Source organism: Nanorana parkeri, unplaced genomic scaffold, assembly GCF_000935625.1.
Source record: "Nanorana parkeri isolate BGI_ZX_2015 unplaced genomic scaffold, ASM93562v1 scaffold1917, whole genome shotgun sequence".
Taxonomy (NCBI): Eukaryota; Metazoa; Chordata; class Amphibia; order Anura; family Dicroglossidae; genus Nanorana; species Nanorana parkeri.
The window spans coordinates 99,450-122,198 of NW_017308185.1; the positions used below are offsets into that span (position 1 = coordinate 99,450).

At 41.1% G+C, this 22,749-nt stretch overlaps 1 protein-coding gene across 1 annotated transcript in view; it reads right to left on the minus strand.

The window, feature by feature from the left end:
• The window catches only part of MEOX1 (mesenchyme homeobox 1), a 76,966-nt gene that overhangs the window by 7,669 nt on the left and 46,548 nt on the right, over positions 1-22,749 (minus strand). The window contains exon 2 of the mRNA XM_018572049.1: positions 5,148-5,320. Within this exon, the coding sequence (XP_018427551.1) occupies positions 5,148-5,320 (173 nt within the window). The remainder of the gene's footprint in view (positions 1-5,147; positions 5,321-22,749) is intronic.

A 22,749-nucleotide genomic window follows, 5' to 3' on the forward strand; every position in this document is an offset into this window, starting at 1 on the left:
GACACACCGTGGATTTGTACCACGTTTTCGTTATGTCTTTGTGATGTTCTTTGTCCTGTTTTGTCTTCTCTGTCCCCCTTCCCCTTTTTTTTCCTCCCCCCCCAGATCCAACCTTTTTTCCAGACCGTGCACTGGTGGAGCTTATCACGTCTCGCTCTCCCTAAGGTCCAGGACAGGTGAGTACCTTAGGCTACCTCAAAATAAATTTTTGCCATGACTCTTAATCTGCTGAGTCTCAATGTCCAGGGGCTCAACTCTCCCAACAAGCGCACACAAGCTTTTAGGTTCTTTAGATCTTCACATGCTAGCATTATTTTTCTTCAAGAGACTCATTTCTCGAGAACCTCCTGCCCCAAATACTTTGGCTCCCAATTCCCCATCATTTATATGGCCAATGATTCCTGCAAACGGAAGGGAGTCCTCATTGGCTTCCGTAAATCAGTAAATTTTGTCTGCCACTCAGAGACCAGAGATCCATTGGGACGCTACTTGATCCTCACATGTCTGTTGGAAGATAGAGAGATCACCCTAGTATCTTACTACGCTCCAAACACAAACCAGATTACCTTCTTCAGGGACCTCCTCGAAAAAATAGCCTCATGCTCCACTGGAGCAGTCATAATGTGTGGTGACTCCAACCTAGTATTATATCCTCATCGAGACAAATCCTGTGTATCTGCTTCATCCTTGCACACGGCGAAACTGTTCAGAGACTTAATATCAACCTACTCTCTGATCGACAGTTGGAGGGAGGCTAAACCCCACAAGACTGACTATTCCCACTATTCCTCCCCGCACAATATGTTTTCTAGAATAGATCATATCTTCACTGATACTTCTCTAACGCCCCACATCCTTCACTCCCACCTAATCCCTGTGCCATGGTCTGACCACTCTGCCGTCCACTCTACTCCTCCCGTCCTCACTTCCTAACACTAAATCCACATCTTGGACCCTGAACGAATCTCTCCTGTCTGATCCCTCCTACAAACTCCTAATTGAATCCTACATATCTGACTACCTATCCCTTAATCGCACACCCAACATCTCCCCAGTCACCTTATGGGAGGCCCACAAATCTGTCTTGAGAGGGCAACTCATTCAATTATCCTCCAGACTCAAAAAAGAAAGGCTCCAACAGCTGTCCACTCTAGAACTTGCATTCAACACCCATTCCCAGGCCTTTACCGCAGATCCCTCTCCTACTAATAAAGCTAACCTGGATACAGCTCGCCAAGCCCTTAACTTACTACTAACTGATCACGCGGCCAAACAGCTTAACCGCACAGCTCATAAATTTTATCTGAAAGCGAACAAAGCTGACTCCATGTTAGCTTCTAGGCTTAGGAGATTAGATCCCTCCTTTAAACCAATTAAACTACGCACTCACACGGGAATACATACTTCCAACCCGGTGAAAATTCTTGACATCTTTCACCGTCATCTCTCTACCCTATACACATCCCAAGAACAATTAGGTCAGCAGCGGATGAACTCTTCTCGGACCTGGATTTGCCCCGTCTTTCTTCTTCTCAAAAGGCCTTCTTCGAGGAACCTATTACAGAGGAAGAGGTTGCTCTGGCAATTTCTTCCCTATCAAGGGGCAAAAGGCCAGGTCCAGATGGCTTCACCGCGGCGTACTATGCCGAATTTAAGGAGCTCCTAATCCCACCCCTGACTAGCTCATTCAACTCACTCCGCAGAGGGATTCCCATTGGACAAGAATCACTCACCGCCTCCATATGCATGATCCCCAAACCTGCCTTGGATCATTCCAACCCCTCGAACTTCAGGCCGATTTCCCTCATTAACGTGGATGTTAAACTAATGGCCAAAGTACTGGCCAATAGACTAAATCAAGTGGTTGGTATGTTGGTCAGTAATGACCAGGTGGGGTTTATCCCCACCAGACAGGCTAGCGATAACATCCGCAGAGTCACTCTTCTCACCCAGATAGCGAAATCCAAACAAATCCCCTCTATGCTTCTCTCCTTAGACATCAGAAAAGCATTTGATTCAGTCTCCTGGCCATACCTATTTTACACGTTGCGACAGTGGGGTTTCGGCTCACACTTTAGCAACTGGATATCAGCCCTATATAACAACCCCATAGCCCATGTTAAATATTCAGGATACCGATCCCCACCAATCCAGGTGTTAAGGGGCACAAGACAAGGCTGCCCATTATCGCCTCTATTATTTGCCTTGATCTTAGAACCTTTTGCCCGGAAACTTCGCATTTCCCCTAACATATCTGGAATTCCTCACGAGGGTGCGTCACATAAAATGTGCATGTTTGCGGACGATGCTTTAATATTTATAACTAACCCCCTAGTATCTCTACCTAACCTCACGAAAATTATTACGGACTTCTCCTCTATTTCGGGTCTACACATCAACAATGCTAAATCTTTAGCCCTAAACATATCCCTACCCACAGATCAAGTGCTGTCCCTGCAACAAAGTTATAACTATACCTGGTGCCCCTCCCACCTACCATATCTGGGAATCAAAATAACTCTGTCCTACCACTCATTATATAAAGCAAATTACCCTGAAATGGTGGCCAAATTGTTACAACTGTTAAAAACCTGGGCTAATTATCGCCTTTCCTGGTTGGGTAGGATTGCGGATGTCAAGATGACCCTCCTACCAAAAATCCTCTACCTGTTTAGAGTGCTACCAGTGTGTGTCCCGGCCCCTATACTGCATAGACTACAGTCACGCATTTTCGCCTTTATATGGGGAGATAAGCGACCCAGAATTCCCTGTCGTACGCTTTACCTCCCAAAGTCCCAGGGGGGATTGGCAGTCCCGAACTTATTCAGATATTACCAAGCAGCACAAATAGGCCAACTCTCTAAATGTCATGCGAACTACGAGTCCCCGGCTTGGGTGGCGTTAGAAAACGCGTTGACACATCCATCGACTGTAGCCAACCTTCTTTGGCTTCCCCCCAGACACCGACCCCTAATCCCTAATCCTATCACTTCCCATTCCTTGAAACTATGGGACTCGGTACAAAAGTCCTATGGACTAATATCACCACATAAACCCCTCATGTCCATACTGAACAACCCCTCCTTCCCCCCGGCACTTCACAGTCCCTCTAGCTTCAAAGAATGGTCTTCACGCAATCTCACCTCTTTTTGGCAGTTGCAGGAACACTACCAGCTACCCAACAAGGAACTCTTTCGCTACCTCCAGATCAAACACTTCATCACGGGACATATCAACCGTCAGGACAGAACCACCACACTCTCGCCATTCGAACGAGTCTGTAGGGACAACCCCCATGACCCAGGGCTTATCTCCCTTCTATATACATCTCTCCTATCTCCACCGGAGGAGCCTCCCCCATCCTACGTGGCTAAATGGAATGCTGACCTAGGGGATATCATGGATGAGTATTCCTGGCACCAGTCTTGGCAGAACACCAAATCCAGCTCGAGGTGCGCAAGTATGTTAGAGATAAACTACAAGGTCCTCATGCGTTGGTACTTGGTACCTGCCAGAGTGGCCTCTTACAACTCCAACTGCTCACCAAATTGTTTCCGAGGATGCCCTGTTTCAGGTACGTTTATCCACATCTGGTGGAGGTGTCCAATGGTCTCAGGCTTCTAGGATGAGGTATTCGCCCTCATGAACTCTCTGGTCTCCGGCACGCTGACTAAAGATCCAGTCTTTGCCCTACTCAATTGTAAACCAGAACATCTCCCCCGAAAGACCTTTAAGCTCTTCCTCTACATCCTCTCATCTGCTAAGAGAGAGATTGCACTAAATTGGCTCACAAAGTCTCTTCATGTCTCGCACGTTATCACCCATATTCACTGGATCATGGCACAAGAGAAACGTAAGGCGCAACTCGAGAATAGTATGCACAAATTTGAAGCTATATGGTCCCCATGGATAGACAAATTCTTTGACTCACCTCTCTCCCGTCGACTATGCCACATGTGAGGTTATATCTGTAACCTTGTAAAGAGTGCCCCTCCACGTAAGGTCACGGTCCGGAACCCTACCCCTCTCCCTCTTTCTTCCTCTTCCCCTGTGTTCCTTAAATGTCCTTGTGTTGTCCGATGTCTTCCCATGTGCTGTATGTCCTATGGTTGCTAGTATCACTCATCTATCATACAAGAGTCCTGATTTACTTGACTGCTCCGGTTCAATGAATTATTGAACTGCATTTTTATCAGCTTACCTCATACCATCTGTGATCCTCCTAAGATAACATCTGAACCCAGCTGGGTAGTAATGACCTGGGCTCCACTTAAACGGCATATCGGGTGAATTGTAAGATAGCTGATAGATCTTGCATATGAGCAGTACCCCAGGGAATGACAGTGGGCTCCCCCACTATTGTGATACTTTTAATGCACTGAATTTTGTTGTATATGTATGACCTGGTCACAACAGGCACCAGTTGTTGTTATTATAACTTGTTTCTGACTGTTTGTACTGTAAATCTCAATAAAACTATTTGAGAAAAAAAAAATTGTAATCCAGAGCTGGGATCTTAAGTTCTTTCTGCTGAGATCCTTGGAGATAAATGAAGCTAGCATTTGACCATCCATCACGAAGAGGTTTGTGGACATTAATCTTAACACCAGTCCAGCCTAAACCAATCAAAGCCCCCGGTTACCTTGAAAACCTTGACTATAAGGGTGAAAAGGCCAGTTCCACTGGAGGGTATGTGTGCATGTCTGTGTTAGTCACTAGGCAGGGATCCTGAGAACGGTAAGATTTAGTTATTGAAGCTAACATAGAGAAAAACTTTGGTTTTGCCTGCCAAAACTAATCAAATTTCAGGTATGTACTTTAGATTTGAAGATGAAGCTAACACTTGATCAAATGGTAGACAACACTTGTCTTCCCCTCCAGCTGTTGCTGTGCCAAAACCCTGCATTCCAAGCAGTAGTACAGTAATCAATAATATATAAGTAGGTGCAACCATTACATCATAAAATTACATGCCAAAATGTTTTAAAAAGTAACTGATAAGTCAGTAACTATATGTAAAGTATAATAAGCCATGTCAAGCACTACGCTCAGATTACTGATAGATGTAATATTATTGTTTGACATGGATTACTGCACTTTTTGTTTTATTAAATAAGCCTGACATGCATGTATCAGACAGAACCTACCTGTCTTTCGGTGAGGTCAAGGTTTACAGCTATCTCATATCGCCTTAGCCGGGTTAAGTAATTATGATGAGCAAATTCAGCCTCCAGCTCTCGAAGCTGCTCTTTGGTAAAAGCTGTTCTTTCTTTTCTGGCTTTGTTGTTTGTTTCTGGCTTGTTTGTGGCATCTCCATTTTCTGAAGAAATAAAGAAAATTGCGTTATATAAAATATAGAAAGTAGTCTAGGCCAACCACTATAAAATTAATTGTGCAAACCTTCATTTATTGGTATCATACACAGCCCATGTTTCTGGAATTCTTATGGGATTGTAACTCTGCCTAATATTTACAAAGATGGTGTTTTGTGCTCCTAACTACAAAAACACTTTGATTTACCGTATATACTCGAGTATAAGCCGAGATTTTCAGCCCATTTTTTTTGCTGAAAAGTGCCCCCCTCGGCTTATACTCGAGTCAGCGTCATTTCTTCTTACTTACCTCGCCGAGCGTCGCGTCACTGCTGCTCCGGTGGGCGGCGCTCCGAGCGGGGTCATATGGCAGTCTCCGGGTCCTAATTTAGGTGGCCGGAGACTGCCAAAAATAAACAATAAAGGTGATCAGCGCCAGTAAGTGTAATGTGGAAATAAGAGCTACCAAGCACAGCTACAGCTCCAGACCCCTGATGAAGTCACGTGTTTTGACGTAACGTACGTAGGGCAGAGCTTCTGATGTCACTGCACTGAGCTGAGCCGGACGAACAGGTTTTTTTATCGCTTTGCTGCCATTTGCCCTGCTGGTCTGATCCAGCAATACCCAATGCCTGTACTGTTTACACCATTGTGAGTACGCATTTTTTATTTAATAAATTGCATTTTATTGGACGTTACGCACTATGTCCTTGTCCTTTTTCTCTTTTGACCTGGATCTATACTGGTACCTTTGATCTGAGGAGACCTTATCGCCTTTTCTGTGCATGGGCTTCCCTCCCCCATTAAGGGAAAAAGCGCATTTGACCTAGCTCTGTGGGTCTACCTCCCCAGGTGAGCACTCACTTGATGTCATCACTCACTTGGTGGAGGTGAAGGTCTGCCTGCATTGTGTGATTATCCTTACCTGAGAGTTATATGCAGATTGGCTGCCAATCATCTAAGGATTTTTTTTTGCACAATCACCATTGTTTGCTTTTGTTTTTTCCTTGGGACTTTTTTTTGTCTATATTGCTTTTTTGTCTTTGTGTAGATATTTTCTATGCCACATTTGTTTGAAGGCTCATATATGTGACTCATTTATATATGTTTCAATTTATTAGATATGTATGATTGTTAGCTCGGCACAATATTGTTTTTCACTTTGATTTACCTCACTCTTTTTTCTATAGATATCTACAACACCATCGTTTGGCCTTACAATTTAGAAACTGAGCCATCCCTATTTCTAACTGTCCCCTTATGGTCAGATCTAAGTGGCAAGTCCTCAGGCTCAGCATCACTGATCATGACTGGAATGATATGAGCTCTCCCCGCCTATCTGTTTCACCAGCAAAGAATAACTGACTCATCCAATTGGTCATTACCCATTAGTCTTTTCTAACCCCAGTTTGTCTTCAGAAAATGAGCCATGTAGCTACTTCTAATTGTATACACTGTACTCAACCTAATGCTGACTTTACTCATTTAATATGAAGTTGCCCAGTCATGATTTTTTTTCGGAAACAGGAAACTACTTGCCACTTTATTGGACTTACCAACACCCTGTACCCTGAAATATGTCTTTTTGGCCTGCTAGATGAAGAAACCTGGCCACAATAAACCAGAACATTTCTACATGAAACTTTGTTCCTGTGTTGTAAAGTCATTGTTATTTTATGGATATAGCCCTCTTACCCTAGTCTGTCAACCTGGTCACCCCTATGAGAAAGTTATCTTTGGGAAAATAAATTGTCCTGCTAAATTTCATAAAATGTAGGACCCCTAGTGTGAATTTGCACTTACTTTAAATTCAGTATAGTACTCCTGGTCAGCTGTATAACAATTTTATTGTACTTTCTTGTACACTATGTAGAGTCCTTGTTACTTTGATTTGATATGTCAAATTAGACTGTCTTTGTTATTAACGTTTTATTGGTATTTCACTCAAGAAAATAGATAATTGCCCTATGTACAAATGTGCCATGCAATGATTCATGTGTACACCTTGTTTCAATGGATGAAGACAATAAACAAGAAATTAAAAAAAATATTTACTTCTACAGAGAACAGTAGTAATAGCCTGGTCCTAAACATTACACTGCCATAGGCAGTGAAGGTAAGATCACCCTTGATATGTCCCACCATGATGACTAGGACAGAAGCAGGGTGTCCTGCCCAGAGACATTATCCAACCCAAAGCACTTGGGCTCCATGCCATCACAGTCCTTAGTGATACAGCGTTTAATGTTATTACTATTGCCTTACAGTACCCAGACATCACAGTGATTATGTACAGAACTCCCCCTCAACTCTCTAGATGTGCATTCTGATTGCCGATCTGATGAGTAGGCGTGTAAGGGGGAGCATGGTAGGGCGGCAACCAACTAATCGATTAGTCGACAATAATCGATAATAAGAATAGTTGTCAACTATTCTCATTATCAATTCTTTGGTTGGATCCTCAAGCTCTCTCCTCCAAGCTGTGAGGAGGGCACAGCAAGCACTGGGTGGGTGCAATAGCCGGCCTGCTTTTGGCTATTGCACCAGCCCACTACCTGCTGTATTTACATTCAGCTGCCGGCTGCGGAATCTTGCCACTGGCAGCTGTCGTTCCCTGGCTGAAGCTTTTCAAGCTCCGTGTGCTTACAATACAATTATTGGAAAAAAATTATAAAAAGGTTGGAAAAATTAATTTTGGGTTTTGGTTTGACAAATTCTGCTGCGGGAGGTGCATTGCAGTGCCATTCATTTCAATGGTACCCTGTACGCGCCTCCCACCCACAGTGTGATCACCCGCACTGGCACGCACGGTACCACGATGCCATGTGTTCCAGTGCAGTGCGATTGCAAAATATTGGGCATGCAGTTTTATTCTGAAGCAAACTTTATGTTTGTAATACTGCATTTGTGTATTTTTAAAAAATTAAGGATGGCATTTATTTTAATCTGATTAATGGAAGAAATAATCGGACAACTAGTCGATTATGGAAATAATCATTAGTTGCAGCCCTAGAGCATTGTGATTAATAACAAGTAAAGTGCTGTAAGGCATATCATTATACGCTATATTACAGATGATCTCTTATTAAGCTGATGGGAATAGATGGAGGGTGAATATATAGTTGCTGTTGGGGGAGAGAGAAAAGGACTGTCTACATGGCAGCTGTGGAGAGAGGGGAGAACTTTATATATGACTTCTGTGTAGAGTGAGTGCAGCTGCAATAGTTTTGCCGCCTAATGTTTTGAGCTGGCTCCAGGATTGCGAGAAGATGTCCCCAGGCCATCAAAACCTAGTAACCTACAAAATACTGGGATTCTGGAGAAAATTAAACTCATTCTGGTATGAGATGGAGAAACTACTTTTGGCATTCCCACTTCCCTTGTTCCCAGTACAATCATTAATCATTGGAAAATGTCTCAATATCATGATGCAAAATGCAATGCTTACTGCTCACGTCACATACTAATCACGTTCTGGGAATCTCAATGGTTAGTGCACCAAAGATTGGAATACAGTAAAGGAAAACTTAAAGGAGAAGTTCACTTTTAGTGAAAGTGCCCTTAAGATCCATTCCCCAACTTCGCTAAGTGCAGCCGGCAATGTTAAATACTTTCTACACTGCACAGCCTTTAAAGTGAATGTGTTTCTTCCAACTGCTCTTTTTAGTGCAAGCTGTGGCACTGTTCATTCCTATGGGTAAACCATATGCTAGCAGTCCAACAATATTCCACTCACCCATAGGAATGAAGGGTGCCATGGCATGCATGAACAATGAGAAGAGGAGTCAGCTGGCAAAACTGCACTGTGAAGATCGTTGTAACGGTAAAACTAAAAGTGAACTAGTCCTTTAAATTAAGTTTGAATCATCATAAGAAATATTATGTTTTTATATGTACTTTGGTCTATCTTTTACTAAATTCCAGATCAGTAGCATACATCCTCTTTAGAAATGCAGTACAGCTGCAGTTTTTCAGAGCTTGCTATTTTTTCTTTATTCCATCCTAGGTTTAAGTGTGAAATACTAGGTAATTGGTACAAAAGTTTATTTCTCACTGAACTGCAACAACGTTGCCACAGAAGCCCAGGCCAGTACATTCCATTATCTGTAATGTATGATTTTAATATAATGTATGGTCTTTATGAACTCAAGTCATCTGTATCTCCCAGACTTGTAAAAGAATCCTTAATACTATTAAATCTTGGAAGAAAGTACAAGTTTTTTTTTCTCCTCTTTATGAAATCACTGAACTGAAGCCAAACCTTTTTTTTTGCCATCTGTGTCCCATTGAGAAGATTTCCCTTTTGCATCCTGCCCAATAGCTACAACAGGAAGTGAGATGAAATCCCTCCAAAGTAAGGTAAATTCCTGGTGGTCAACAGGGTCACCCGAACTAGTGACCCATTGGAAAATTTCCCATCAATTCCCGTTATGGTGACAACCGAAAATTTGAGATAACAGTCCCCAGAACAAATAGTGAGGATTAATCTCCCTAAGGGGGGACACAGAAAGCAATAAAAACCTGTCAGGGGTTCTAATCCTTCTCCACTAAAGAAAATGTTTTAGCCTCAGTAGCACTTTAAGGGGTGTATTTATACAATAGTGGCAATATGGCCACTAAATGGAAATGAGGAGCATAAAAAAATCCCTCTGCTCTAGAGACCATAATTCAATGTGAATGTAAAGTCAGATTTTCACAAAACAGCTCTGTGAAAGTTTTATAAATATAAGTGTATGTGGGATTTAGGGAAAATTGTGCAACTTGGAACTGGCTAATACTGTAGCAGAAAGTGGTCCTAATGCATCTAAAGAGACTAAAGCTGGCCATACACCTATAGATTATCTGCAGATTTTCTATGATCAGATGGAAAAAGTGCAACACATTCCTCCATCTACGCTAAACTGTGTGGATGGAGGAAATTCCCACTGGGCCAAGCTTCAGTATCTTGCTAGTCAGTCCCGCTGGCTTTCAAAACACCTGAACAATGCCTGCATCCAATCAGATTGTTCAGGTATTTTGAGAGCCAGCGTGGCCCAATAGCAAGATACTGAAGCTTGGCCCGATGGACGATTTCTCCATCCACACAGTTTAGCGTAGATCTGTTGCACTTTTTCCATCTGACCATAGAAAATCTGAAGATAATCTACAGGTGTATGGCCAACTTTAAAGTGTTTTCGGAAAATGAAGTCTATTTTTCCTCCATATTTAGAACTACCTGAAGCAAATTACACTTTTAGTTTTCTGCTTATAAAGGAACATAACATATTCTTCCTGTAAAACATAAGCAAGGCAGAGTATTGGCGGAACCATTCAGACATACAGTACTAGATGAAATTACAAAATGAAAAAGATATATCTATTCAGGTCCATCTACTTTATTACATGGATGAATGTAACATACAAAAGAACCTCATATAAAAATATGACCATGAGAGTTAGCAGATATTTAAAATGTCTCAGACAGTCGGCCAGACACTTGCTGTATGATATCATTTTTGTGTTACTATACTTGGAACTCTTTGACATGCTGCAGCCATCCTAATGGAATATTTTGTCTCATCTGTATGTTTTTTTTAAGACATTGTTTTAAGTGCCAGACACTCTCCACTGTGTTTTCCTCAAATGCTCACATGAAAAGACTCCTGGAACACAAATGATCCAGCACCTGGATCCTGCACATTAAAGCTTAGCAGAGATCACACCTTACTGCTCGTAAACCCTTAGATAGTTATGTACCTTTAACAAAATAACACCTTCTGCGAAGGTGGAAAGAAAAACATACTCTGAAGAGTGCAAAAAGATCAACATGTTTATAACAGGGGTTACAAAAAACCTTGCGTTCTACGATTTCCTTGAATGTAGTATCTATGAAGAACTTAATTTCTGCACAAACCTGAACTCCCATGAATTGTATGAGTTTACAGACTCACAATTCAAGCTTTCTACAATGTCTTATTTTCTTAGCACAATATACACCCTGCCATCAATTAATTCCACACTGAATGTACATGACGTTAAAGGAGAACTATGGGGTCAGTGTTTTTCCCCATAGTTCTCCTTAGGGTAACGGGAGGACACAAACTAGCATCCTCCCGTTACCCTAAGCTCAGTATACCGCAAGCTACAGCTCGCGGTATACTGAGAGGCCGCAGCCGGAGCGGATCCCGACATGGACGTCGAGATCCGCCCAGCTGCGTGAGTGACAGCTGGCTCTGCCTATCTAGAGGCAGAGCCAGCTGTACCCGCCCCCTCCCCCGCCCGTTCCGCCAGTCAGCGCTGGCAGATCGGAACGGGGAGAGAGCCGTGACAGGATCGAGAGGTGAGCGAACCCGGTATGTGTTCGCTCACCTCCCGATCTACTGAGCCGACCTGTGACAGTCTCATTGTCACAGGTCGGCTAGAACTATGAGGTGAGTGGAAATCACTCATCTCATAGTTCTCCTTTAAAATGTGCACTACAGTTATTGTGAGCAGCCAGTAGAGAGCAGGCTGTGTGCTAGATCCCATGTGTATAGCCAGCTTTTTCTGGGCTTGTGCATACTGTATATCCAATATGAGCAATGATAATGCTGCATCCATTTAATGAAGGAAAATTAGTTTATGTAAATTCTATGCTAGAAATGTTATGACTGACATCTTTTGAGATGAGGAGAATATCTGATTTGGTCATGTTTCATGCAGGTCTGCCTGAACGGCTGAGAAATATGTAAATGAGAAATACAGGCAAATGTTAATCATACATTCTATATTATCTGCAGATTAGATACCTAACCTGCATGAATTCAGATGAATAAAAACATCTGCAGTTCAGCAATTTACCTAAGGCCAGGATTACAGGTGCAGTGTGTCATGTTGCACTTTTGTGCATTGTGCGTTGGGCCTCTTTTTTGTAATACTATGTGCTGTGGTGCCCTGGAACACAGGTTCAATGCCTTAGTGTGTTGGGGTGCCATTTAAAATGAATAGCACTGCCACACTATCACACGTGTCCAGGTGGAACAGATTGTTGCTCCTCTTTTGTTTTCTTTCCTAATGATTTTGAGAATTTTCTAGATTTGCATACAGAAAAGGGTAATCTAGCAGAAGTGACCGTGGCAGGAGCTTGGACAAACTGTAATACTACCAGAAGAGCCCCTGGAAGTGTTATAGCTTTCCCCAACCCCTGTCACTAAGTTGCTAAACATTTTAATCTGCATATAAATAAAGGTACAGAAAATAATATTTACAGTCATGAAAATAAAATATTTTAGCTATAGTGATCCTTTAAAAATATTGGCAGGACTTAATATCTGAGGAGTGCAGAATATGTATATTTCTTACTGCTAATTCAAATCAACCCTCACCACCCCCTCCTCAGGACAGGAACTACAGAGCGAGGAATGTGCCTCCCCGCAACTGCTTGGGTCAGGAGGCGGGGCAGTCAGACTCAGGCAAACTGAATTTGCACCAAGCCTAGCCTCATCACTAGTAGTAGAACATTGTACCATGTTAGCTATTGGTTAGTGCAGAAAGTTGTGAATAAAAGTAAAACCCTTTACTGGCTAACTTAAGTTATTAAAGCAACTTTCAGGATTCAGGGAAATGTACAAAGCCTAACAAAGGGAACACAGAATCCAGAAAGCTTGTATCTTTAATGACTTAAGTTAGCCAATAAAGGGTATCACTTTAAATCTAAACTTTCTGCATATGGTTAACCTAAAAGTGAAATCATATACTCCCTTGAAAAAGATCACTATTTATTCCCAGGGTCATTTTGGGCATGTGGACTTGCTGCCCTCTTTACCTTTAAACATGTTTTGAAAACTAGAAACAAAAAAGTGTCCCTGTTGCCAACAGCAACCAGTTTTTCCCATTTGTTTTCAGATATGCATATACTAACATGCACTGTCCTTTTCTACATCCTGAATAAAGCAGTATCAGTGAAATTAAGGGGTGAACATATTTTGCTCCTATTTGGCACTTTCTTCCAGTCATGGCCTTGGCTCTTGTGATTGTTACTGTTAGCATAGCATCTTAATGGTAACCACATGTTGCATGACTCAAAATGCTGAGTATATCATTAGCACAGTGGGAGATGCCAGTGTTACTATCCTGCACGCTAGCACCTTGGGATGTCTAAACCAGGTGGTAATCCCTACAAATGTCTACTTTTGGTAGGTTGTAAACTATAAAAACATTTAAGACATAAAACAGACAAATGAGTCTTAAAGAAGACCAAGCTTAAACTGTAATAATCCTAATATTAAAGTGTATTCCCAGCTACCTTTTTTTTTTTAGTTTTGGATAGCGTAGGGGAGCATTAGGATCTCTGTCAGGTCTTTCCTGCTATTTGGAACTCCATAAGAGAGATTCCTCACCAACAGTTTCAGGAAGTGAGGAGAAATAACCAACAGTAACAAATGCAGAAAAAAATCCTTTATTATAGAACAGGGCAAGGCTAGATCCCTTGTCAGATTTTTATTGCTGCCTATGTACCCAAAAGTGGTTATAATCCTTCCCACTTCTATCCAAACTAAAACAGTTTTTTTTACCTACATTTTAAAAGACCAAATTACCTGAAAAATGAACAATAATAAATAAATAAACAATATGCATGATACAAACTGACATATTTTGTCATCAAACAATTAAAAGACAGGAAGAAATAGGTCATGCTTTCTGGGGACAGCATCCACAAATAAAAATCATTGAGCAGAGGCTTCTCAACTAAAAATAATTGAAAAGAGGCAACTAAACCCGCCAATTGAATAGAAATCTCAAGTAAGAGATATTCAGTAATGTTTTTAATTACCTTATCAAACATACCAATGTTGTATTCTACAATGTTTTCATTTACAATGTTTTAGCTTATGCACATTCAAGTCATAACTGTCACAATTGTCAGTGTACTTATGTTAGCTCTCAACCCATCTTTTAAGCCCTCAAATGGCAGGTGTCAAAGCTGGTCTTATGTGTAGCCCCATGGCAACTTCAGAACTGGGTAGCCACCAGTACCATACCCTGCGGATAGGAAGGTTTAGTTCCACCCACTGTACGCTGCTTGCAAAAAACTACAGAAGGGGGCAGATACAAGACCAGTCACCCTGCACAAGCAGAGAGAGCAGCAGTAATTGGTCTTTATTACAGGAAGCTCCAGGATTACTGCAGAGATTTGGAAGAAATATAGAAAGCAAACCGAGATTCCGGAGCAGGCAGCATTTGTAAACTAAAGCTTGTAGTGGGCAGATCTAAGCTTACTGATGAGACTAGTCACACGTTGACTTAGTAGACTGTTTGGGTTTTTTTGAAACATATATATAACTGCTGAAAACAAGTAATGTGCAAGGCTTGTGGCTCTGGTGCCCAACTTGGGGCGCTTTCTGGTACTTTACTGTTAGACCCTTTGCCCTCAAAAGCCCAAAGTCTTTTTTTGTTCTTTCCTTGGGCTCTACTCGGGGACAGTGAGGGAAAATATTAATTAAACTGTCACTGTGACTATGCCCCATTTTCTGTATCACTGCATACACTGGACCTCAAGTGAGGCCCTGTAGTGATGGCAGGGGCTGAACTTGAGGCCCCCCGTATCAAGTAAGTTGACCACCACCACTTTAAAGTCCTAAATCTGGGTATTAAATGATGCCCAATTGATAGTGATACAGTTAACCTTATACACTGAAAGTGTTGTGGCTTTAGTTGGTCACTGTTGTACCTAGTTAATGGAGCCTGGGGCATTAAAAGAAATTCCTGGAACAAACAGCTAGTCTTATATCATTTATGTGTTTTTGGGTCTGCGCTAGAATGTTGCCTGTATAAGCTGCCCAAACTAGGTCATCTGGCATCTTATTAGTACTAGTTTACCAAGCCTTCTTAAATAGCACAGGGACAAATGAAAGACCCACAGGCTTGTTTACTGCCAGAACAGTGGTGATGCCCAGAGGAAAGAAACAGCAACCAATCAGATTTTAGTTTAACAAAGTTATTTGGTGCTGTATGAAATCTGCTTTGTAGCTGTAGGTTATTGCATTTTGCAAGCGGCTCTTGAATTGTATACTCCCACTGGAGTGAAGGTAACAAATTGTCAGTGTGGTTTGCTTAACTTTTTAAAGAATAATTTTGCAGCAATTCCCTGCCATGCACAGTTCCAAAACAGTTCATTGTAAAATGAAACAAATTATTCTAAATCATTTTGTGGCCTTGGCTCTCTGCAGCCTCGGGAGTGGAGGTGATGGAAACAGATAAATGAAGCGTTACTTGCAATATGTGTCTTTTCTGCCAAAACTACTATGTCAAAAAATAAAAGCACATGTAAAAGGGAGATGTTTTTTGAGTAAGAGAGCTCCAGTTATTTATGTTTTGTTGACATTTTAAAAGATGAAATTGGCACAAAACCATTGTGGGATCGCAGCCATAATATGTGGACAATTCATCCTCAGTAAATTACATTCAATTTGTTTGCCTAACTCTTGTAGCATAAAGTGCTGGTAGCTAAAATGATGATACAGATGTGTTCATTTATTTCAGCATGATGGTATTTTTAGTGGATTAACATACAGTGTATAACCTCAGAGACTATGACAATAAAACTGGAGCATCCCTCTATTCTGTGCAGCCTGAGGATAGTTCTATATGTGCTATACAGAACTACACTTTAAACCTGGCGATAATCCCCAACCCCAACAATAAACCCTACACCTTCATGGCTTTGGCTATTTTTACTAAATACAAGGGTATACAAGGGAATATTTATTTAACATCTTGAACTGTCCCTATTTCCAATGTCCATTTTCACATAAGGCCTTGGTAGCCCATAATGTAAACTATGAAATCTGCCTCATATTGCACCTAGAGAGTGCTACCTTACACAAAGGTCTCACATTGTCTCAGGGCAGAAAGGTCCCAGTCCCAAGCTGATGCTTTTATATCTCTTCCCTGCTATTTAATAGGTTAGGATTTTCAGTATTGTACATAGATTGGCATCTTTAACTACACACTTCATGTGCTTCACCATCTGCAGATCACATTTCTAATTACTGCATATAGATTGAGATATATGGCTGCCTTCCTTCCTTCTGCCCCACTTCCGTTTCCCCCCTCGCACTTGCCAGCAATTCCATGTGTCAAAATTACAGCCGAGAGTTGCTCTGTAAATACAGGAGCTCTACGGCCTCATTCACACTGCCGCGCATATATGCATGTATACGCGCGTACGTACGTACGTACGTACGTATTGTACCATATGCAAATAAATGGCTCCATACACACAGCCGCGTATGGAGCCGTATATTTGTGCAGCGTATATATGCGCAAAAACAGAATGGAACAGAGATGCGTCCGGGCAGCGTATCTCTGCGTATTTACGTGCACATACGCGTGTTTACGCGCATATACGCGTATGTACATGCGTACAGCACATTAAAATTCCATTACGAGTGATGCATTCTGGGATTGCATATAGTGCACGTATATACGCATATACGCTCGTATATACGCGTATATATACAATATACAATTTTGCTTGCGTTGTGTGTGAATGAGGCCTACTAGCTGCTGTCAAATCTGAAATCGTGTTTATTAATACAGTTCAACCACTGAAGGAAAGATACTAAATAACATTGTTACTTTTGTAGTTACTCTACTTCATTAATCTGCAGATCAAAGGGATGAGCTTTGATCTGCTTATGATGTGAGTTAAAGCAACCTGGAACATAAAAAGGAAAAAGTTTATAAAATAATTTAAATTGAAATAAATGTATATAGTAAACCGGTTATCTAGGAAAACAGAGCAAAAGGAGCGCCTCTATAGTGTAAAACAGATTTAATAAAAGTAAAATACAGCTGGAAATGTACTTACAAACAACTGTAAAAAACTAGCATTGAATAAAACGGTCTCAAGTGGATCAAGATGGACAAACGAAAGTGCAGAAATTAGAAGAATAAGGGGTCTATTCATGAAGCAGCCGAAGGATCTAGCCGTAGCTTCGGCCGATCCTTCGGCTAGCTTCGGCCCCAGGACCCCTTCGGTTCAGTAGAACCGAAGGGCTGCTGTACGGTCTATTCAAAATAGTCCGTACAGCTCCCAAACTGCTGCTTCTGACAGCCTGCTTCTGTCAGCTGGGCGGAGCTGAGCATGTTCGGCCGACCCGAAGCCACGTGAAGCCACCCGATGTACGGCTGATTTCAGCCAATATACGGCTGAAATCAGCCGTACCAGCATGATGTGTATAGCCGAACAGCGTTGCCTACGGCGGCTTAGTGAATAGACCGCTAAGTGTTTAAGCCAAGGCCATCTAGACACTGATCTTCCTTCGGTTGACGTGTTTCAGAGGTTAAACCCCTTTCCTCAGAACCTTTTTAGTTTCTGAGGAAAGAGGTTAAACCTCTGAAACGTGTCAACTGAAGGAAGATCAGTGTCTAGATAGCCTTGGCTTAAACACTTAAGGGTCTATTTACAAAACTGCCGTAGGCAGGCGAGTGAATAACCGACCCGAAGTGAGCTGAACGCTGTTCGGCTATTCACTTCAGGCTTGTACGGCTGACTTCAGCCGTATACCGACTGAAATCAGCCATACATCGGCTTGATGTGGCTGGGTTCGGGTCACCCGAACATGCTCCTGAGTGGACGGCTAATAGGTAATATGTGCAGTGGCATTACAGCCAATGCTGTATAGTTTTTCATTTGACAATTTTATAGTTTCACTTCGGCTTAAAAGAATGAAGAATGTCATATGCAAGTTGTCATAATCAATGCAAATCTAATTACCGGTCCTTTGTTGAGGGCTACTTCCACCAGATGCAGTTCGTCCAGTTTGGCAGCTACATCAAAATCGTGTTGCAGTGCTTTCCAATGGGATTTCTGGTGTATAGTTCCCACCAGTGCAATCAGTTCAGATGCATTCTGAAAAAATCCCACCTGCCACATTTTAGCTGCACCTGATCGCAACGGAATGCATAAAAAACACATGCGAACGCACTGGACTGTACCCGAAAGCCCATTTTAAGCTAAAAAAGCATCAAAATCACAGTAAAAATGTGTCAAAAGGCATTGCATTGCAGCTGCACAGATGAACTTTATAAGACTTGGTTTAATCTAATTTTAACCAGTTGAAATCCGCAGTGTTAAACCCCCTTCCCATCCAGGCCATTTTTCAGTATTCAGCGCTGCGATAATTTGACTGACATTTATTCCGTCATGCAGCGCTGTACTGAAATGAATTTTATACCATTTTTTAGGGACAGATAGAGCTTTCTTTTGGTGGTATTTATTCATCACTACGTGTTTTATTTTTTACTATATTAAGGAAAAATTAGCGAAATAAAAAAACAAAACTGTTTCCCCTATATTAAATGATAAAACATTTATTATTACCCAATTTTTTGGTAAAATATAAAAGATGGGGTCACGTCGGGTAAAAAGACACCAAACATGTCAAGCCTTAAAATTGCGTGCACGCGCGAAACCTCAAAAAACTGATAATACCCAAAATTGGCCATAGGCGACGCTTTAAAAGCTGTTACCGCTCATCAGTTTAGTGTTATCAGTGATTGATGGCCCTAAAATGATTGCTCTCACTGCGACGTTCGCGGCGATATGTAACATGTGTAGCGCAATTGTAATTTTTGCGCGCTGGGGCACCGGACGCGTATTTACGTTTATAGGCGCGTAAACGTGGGGGTGGGGGAGTTAAACATTTTGGGGGGGTTTTTTCCCCTTTTTTTATATGTGACTTTTATTTTATTTTACTTTTTTATGTGTTACTTTTATTTTTTTTTATTTATATTTATTTTTTTGCACTTATTGTTATTGCTATTATATAGGGGGATAACAATCCCCCTATATAATAGCAAAGGCACACTGACAGGTCCTCTTTATGGAGACATTTGGGGTCTCTAGGACCCCTAATGCCACCTGGGGACCCCAAAAGAAGCTGATGAAGCAGAGATCTGCTTCATCAGCTTCTTTTCTCTGGCTATAGCAGCCAGATGACTGACAGGTGAATGCGGAAGTGATGTAATACACATCACTTCTGCATTCACAGCCCGGAGGGAGGTCAGCAAGGAGCTGATCTCCCTTCCTCTTCCTCCTGACGCCCTCCCGACCCGATCCCGGGCCGCAGATGGGGCAGCGGATCCCGGGATTGAAGGTGAGGGGTCGGGGTTCGAAAAAACGAGCACATATAGACGATCGGCGGGCTATGGAGCCGCCGATCGTCTATATGTGAAACACCCGGTACCGGGTGTTTGCATTGGTCGGGTCTTTTCTGCCCGTGCGCGTCCGGAGACGGCAACCCACCAATGCTGCAGTGCCGTCCGTCCGTTTTTTTACAACGGGCGGACGGCAAGTGGTTAAGATAAATAAAGACATTTATTCATTTATTTATTATATGTATTTTATATAGTGCCAACAATTTAAGCAGCACTTTACATAGTTGCACATTCACATCAGTCATGTTATATATGACAACAGTTAAATCTCTGTCTGTATTGCATGTTAAAACCTTAATACCATCAGTAATAACAGGTTAACAGATGTTTACTCCAGGAATGTATAATGAGATTCTAGAGAGATTCTTAAATTACCCTTTAACTAAACCCACTAGATTTTAGTAGATTTACTGCAGATTTAGTCGACTAAAATCTTATGCTATTTACGTTGATTAAAATTAAAATAATTCAGATGACTAAAGCACATTTGCTGTCAAAATAAACACTGGGTAAAATTCCATTTAGTATTTTGTAAATAAAAATATGTATTTAAAAAGATAATTTATTGATCTTCCCCCTTCTGTAAAAGAAAGCACATAGGTATGTAAAAACAAAACATGTACAAGAAATGTTCCTTTTATAGCTATTTTATAGACCATATGTCAGTGGAACACCTTATAAAACCTGATGACAAAGGTCAGAGGTTTGAGTCAACATGCAGTTCTCCTTCACATGTTATGGTGGCAGGATTTGCACGTAGTCTGCAATTAGAATCTTGTGCTTTCATGAGCTTCAGAGAGATTACACATGGCCTGTATTGCCATAAAACCTTATGGGAGAGACTTGATCTCCAGGTGACCCAGCCCTATTCCACACAAATGGAGGGAAAGGGATAGATGTACTAGAAACAGTAAACTTCTCCTTCCGATCAGCCTTTCATGTTATTGCCATGGTCTTTATGTATAAAAGTTTCTAAAAGAAGAAGAAATATCTATGTGGCTCAAAGAAACCTGTCTGAATAACACGTATACAATGTACTAAAACATTTCTGAGCACAAAAGTGGGAAAAGTTAATTGGTTTAATTTAGTTATTTACAAACTGCCAACAGATTCCAAAGGTTTTTTAAAGTGTAGATGTATTGGTAAAAGATAATAGAGGAAAAATATCAGCACTAATCAAAGTGCTAAATAGTAGGAACCATAAGATGCCAGATCCTATCTGTCTTTGAAAAGTCCATCTGACAAAGCTGATGAAGCTTGCATAAGTTATTATGAAAAGATCTACCGGTATTTTCTCAAAGTCGGTCTATTCGCCCACCATTTTGTAGTGCTCAGATCTGGCTGCTCAGGCACCAAGTGCTGTAACGTGGAGGGTTGATGGATGCCTGGTCTCCTTAATCCCTGTAAATTGGTGTGTTTCATAATCTTTGGAAGCACTGTCAAAATTATTAGGAGGGACAACATGAATATGTCATGTAGATAAAAAAATAACTGGTGGAAACGGAAAACCAAAAATCACACTGCAAAAAGGGCCAAGAATTACAACATAACTTCAGTTTCATATACAGTACAAGACCTTCTGAGTTTGGCCATAACCTGAGAATAATGACTATATTAAAACCAGATTGAGCTAACTACTTCCAGTATGATAGAGTTGGTCTAATGGTTTCTTAGTGTAGGATCAAGACTGGGACAGAGTTAGTAGATTCTGGGCTAAATTCCAGGTGATGCCGCACAGTGAAGGTCTGTAAGCCTACAGTATATAGTAAAGATCTAGCTTCTAAAACATGTATTTACAACAACATTGCCTCTGTGCACAACTTTTGCCATGCCCTAATTTTCTCACATTCTTTTCTCTGACACATTCCCTGATGCATTCTCTTTGCCCTACCATATACATATATCTCTGTTCATCCCTTTAAATCCTCTCTCTAGTCCTATCACTTCACACCTAGCACTATCTAGGCCCCTCTCGTGTTGCTCCTAGCATTTTAACTTTTCCTTTTTTTTACCTGTATGATCCTAATAGCTTTATTGTAAAAAATACCAGTAATATGTACAGTTACTGTTAGGGATGTCCCAATATCATTTTTTCAAGACCAAGTACAATTACTTCCCCTCAGGTACTTGCCGAAACCAATTACTGATACATTTACTTAAAGGACGGTGCTAAGAAGCGCTTCCCATCGCTTCCGATTGGCCAGCGCGGTACACTCCACTGGTGAAGTGGCATTCAAAATCCATAGCGCAGGGCTGGGTGGGTGGCCAGATTAAAGCAGGTAATTGCATGTCCCCAAAGTACTTGGGAAAGTGAACTTACTCTTTAATGTGCACTTTGCATGTTAGAGAGCGCTGCTGCCCCACTACCACAATATGGCACACAGTGGAATAAGGGCAGCACTCGGCACATACACACACACACAATGCCCTACATATGCGTTTATTCACATGCAGATGGCCGGTGAGCAGGGTTGGTTTTTATTTTTACCTTTTTAGCACTTTGTTATTTTTTTTTATTTTTATTTGACTATTTTGTTTTTTATTTTGCATTTTATTTTTACCTTTATATCAGTTTTTTATTTTTTTAATTACTATTTTATCAGTTTTTTTATTTTTTTAATCTTTTTTACCTTTTTATCACTTTTTTTAGGTTTTCTTTTTTCTTTTGTATTTTTTATCACTTTTTTTCCACTTAACTTTATAGATATCACACAGGGGATAACGAGCCCCTATGTGATATCATTTCTGAGGTGACAGGCTCTCTTTATGAGCCAGCTGTCCAATACAGAAGATACAGCACAGCATTGTGCTGTATCTTCTGTACAGCTGTATCGGCCCCGGGACATCCCTAGTTACAGCTCTATAAAAAAAGAGTATACACATTGAAATGGGATTTATATATATTATATTTTTTTAAGAAAAATGTTCCTAATATTTACCTACTGTTACTCAGGCTGGACGAGAGTCTTGATTGCGTTACGATTATTATTTCCACTAGTTGCTCAATCAAGTGTAAATTAATTTTTTTATATTAGATGTGAGTTGATTCATTATTTCATTTAAAACCATTTCTGCATCTTTTTGTTTTGCCTCACATTTACCTTCACTTATATGTGTTTATTTTAATGCTTCAATAACAATAAAAAAAGAGAAATATCTAGCCTATATTCTATGATTTCTTTTTTTCAATGTCGTACACATGATTGCTAGAAAACTTGTACACAAAACATATTGGGGTCTATTCACTAAGCTGCCG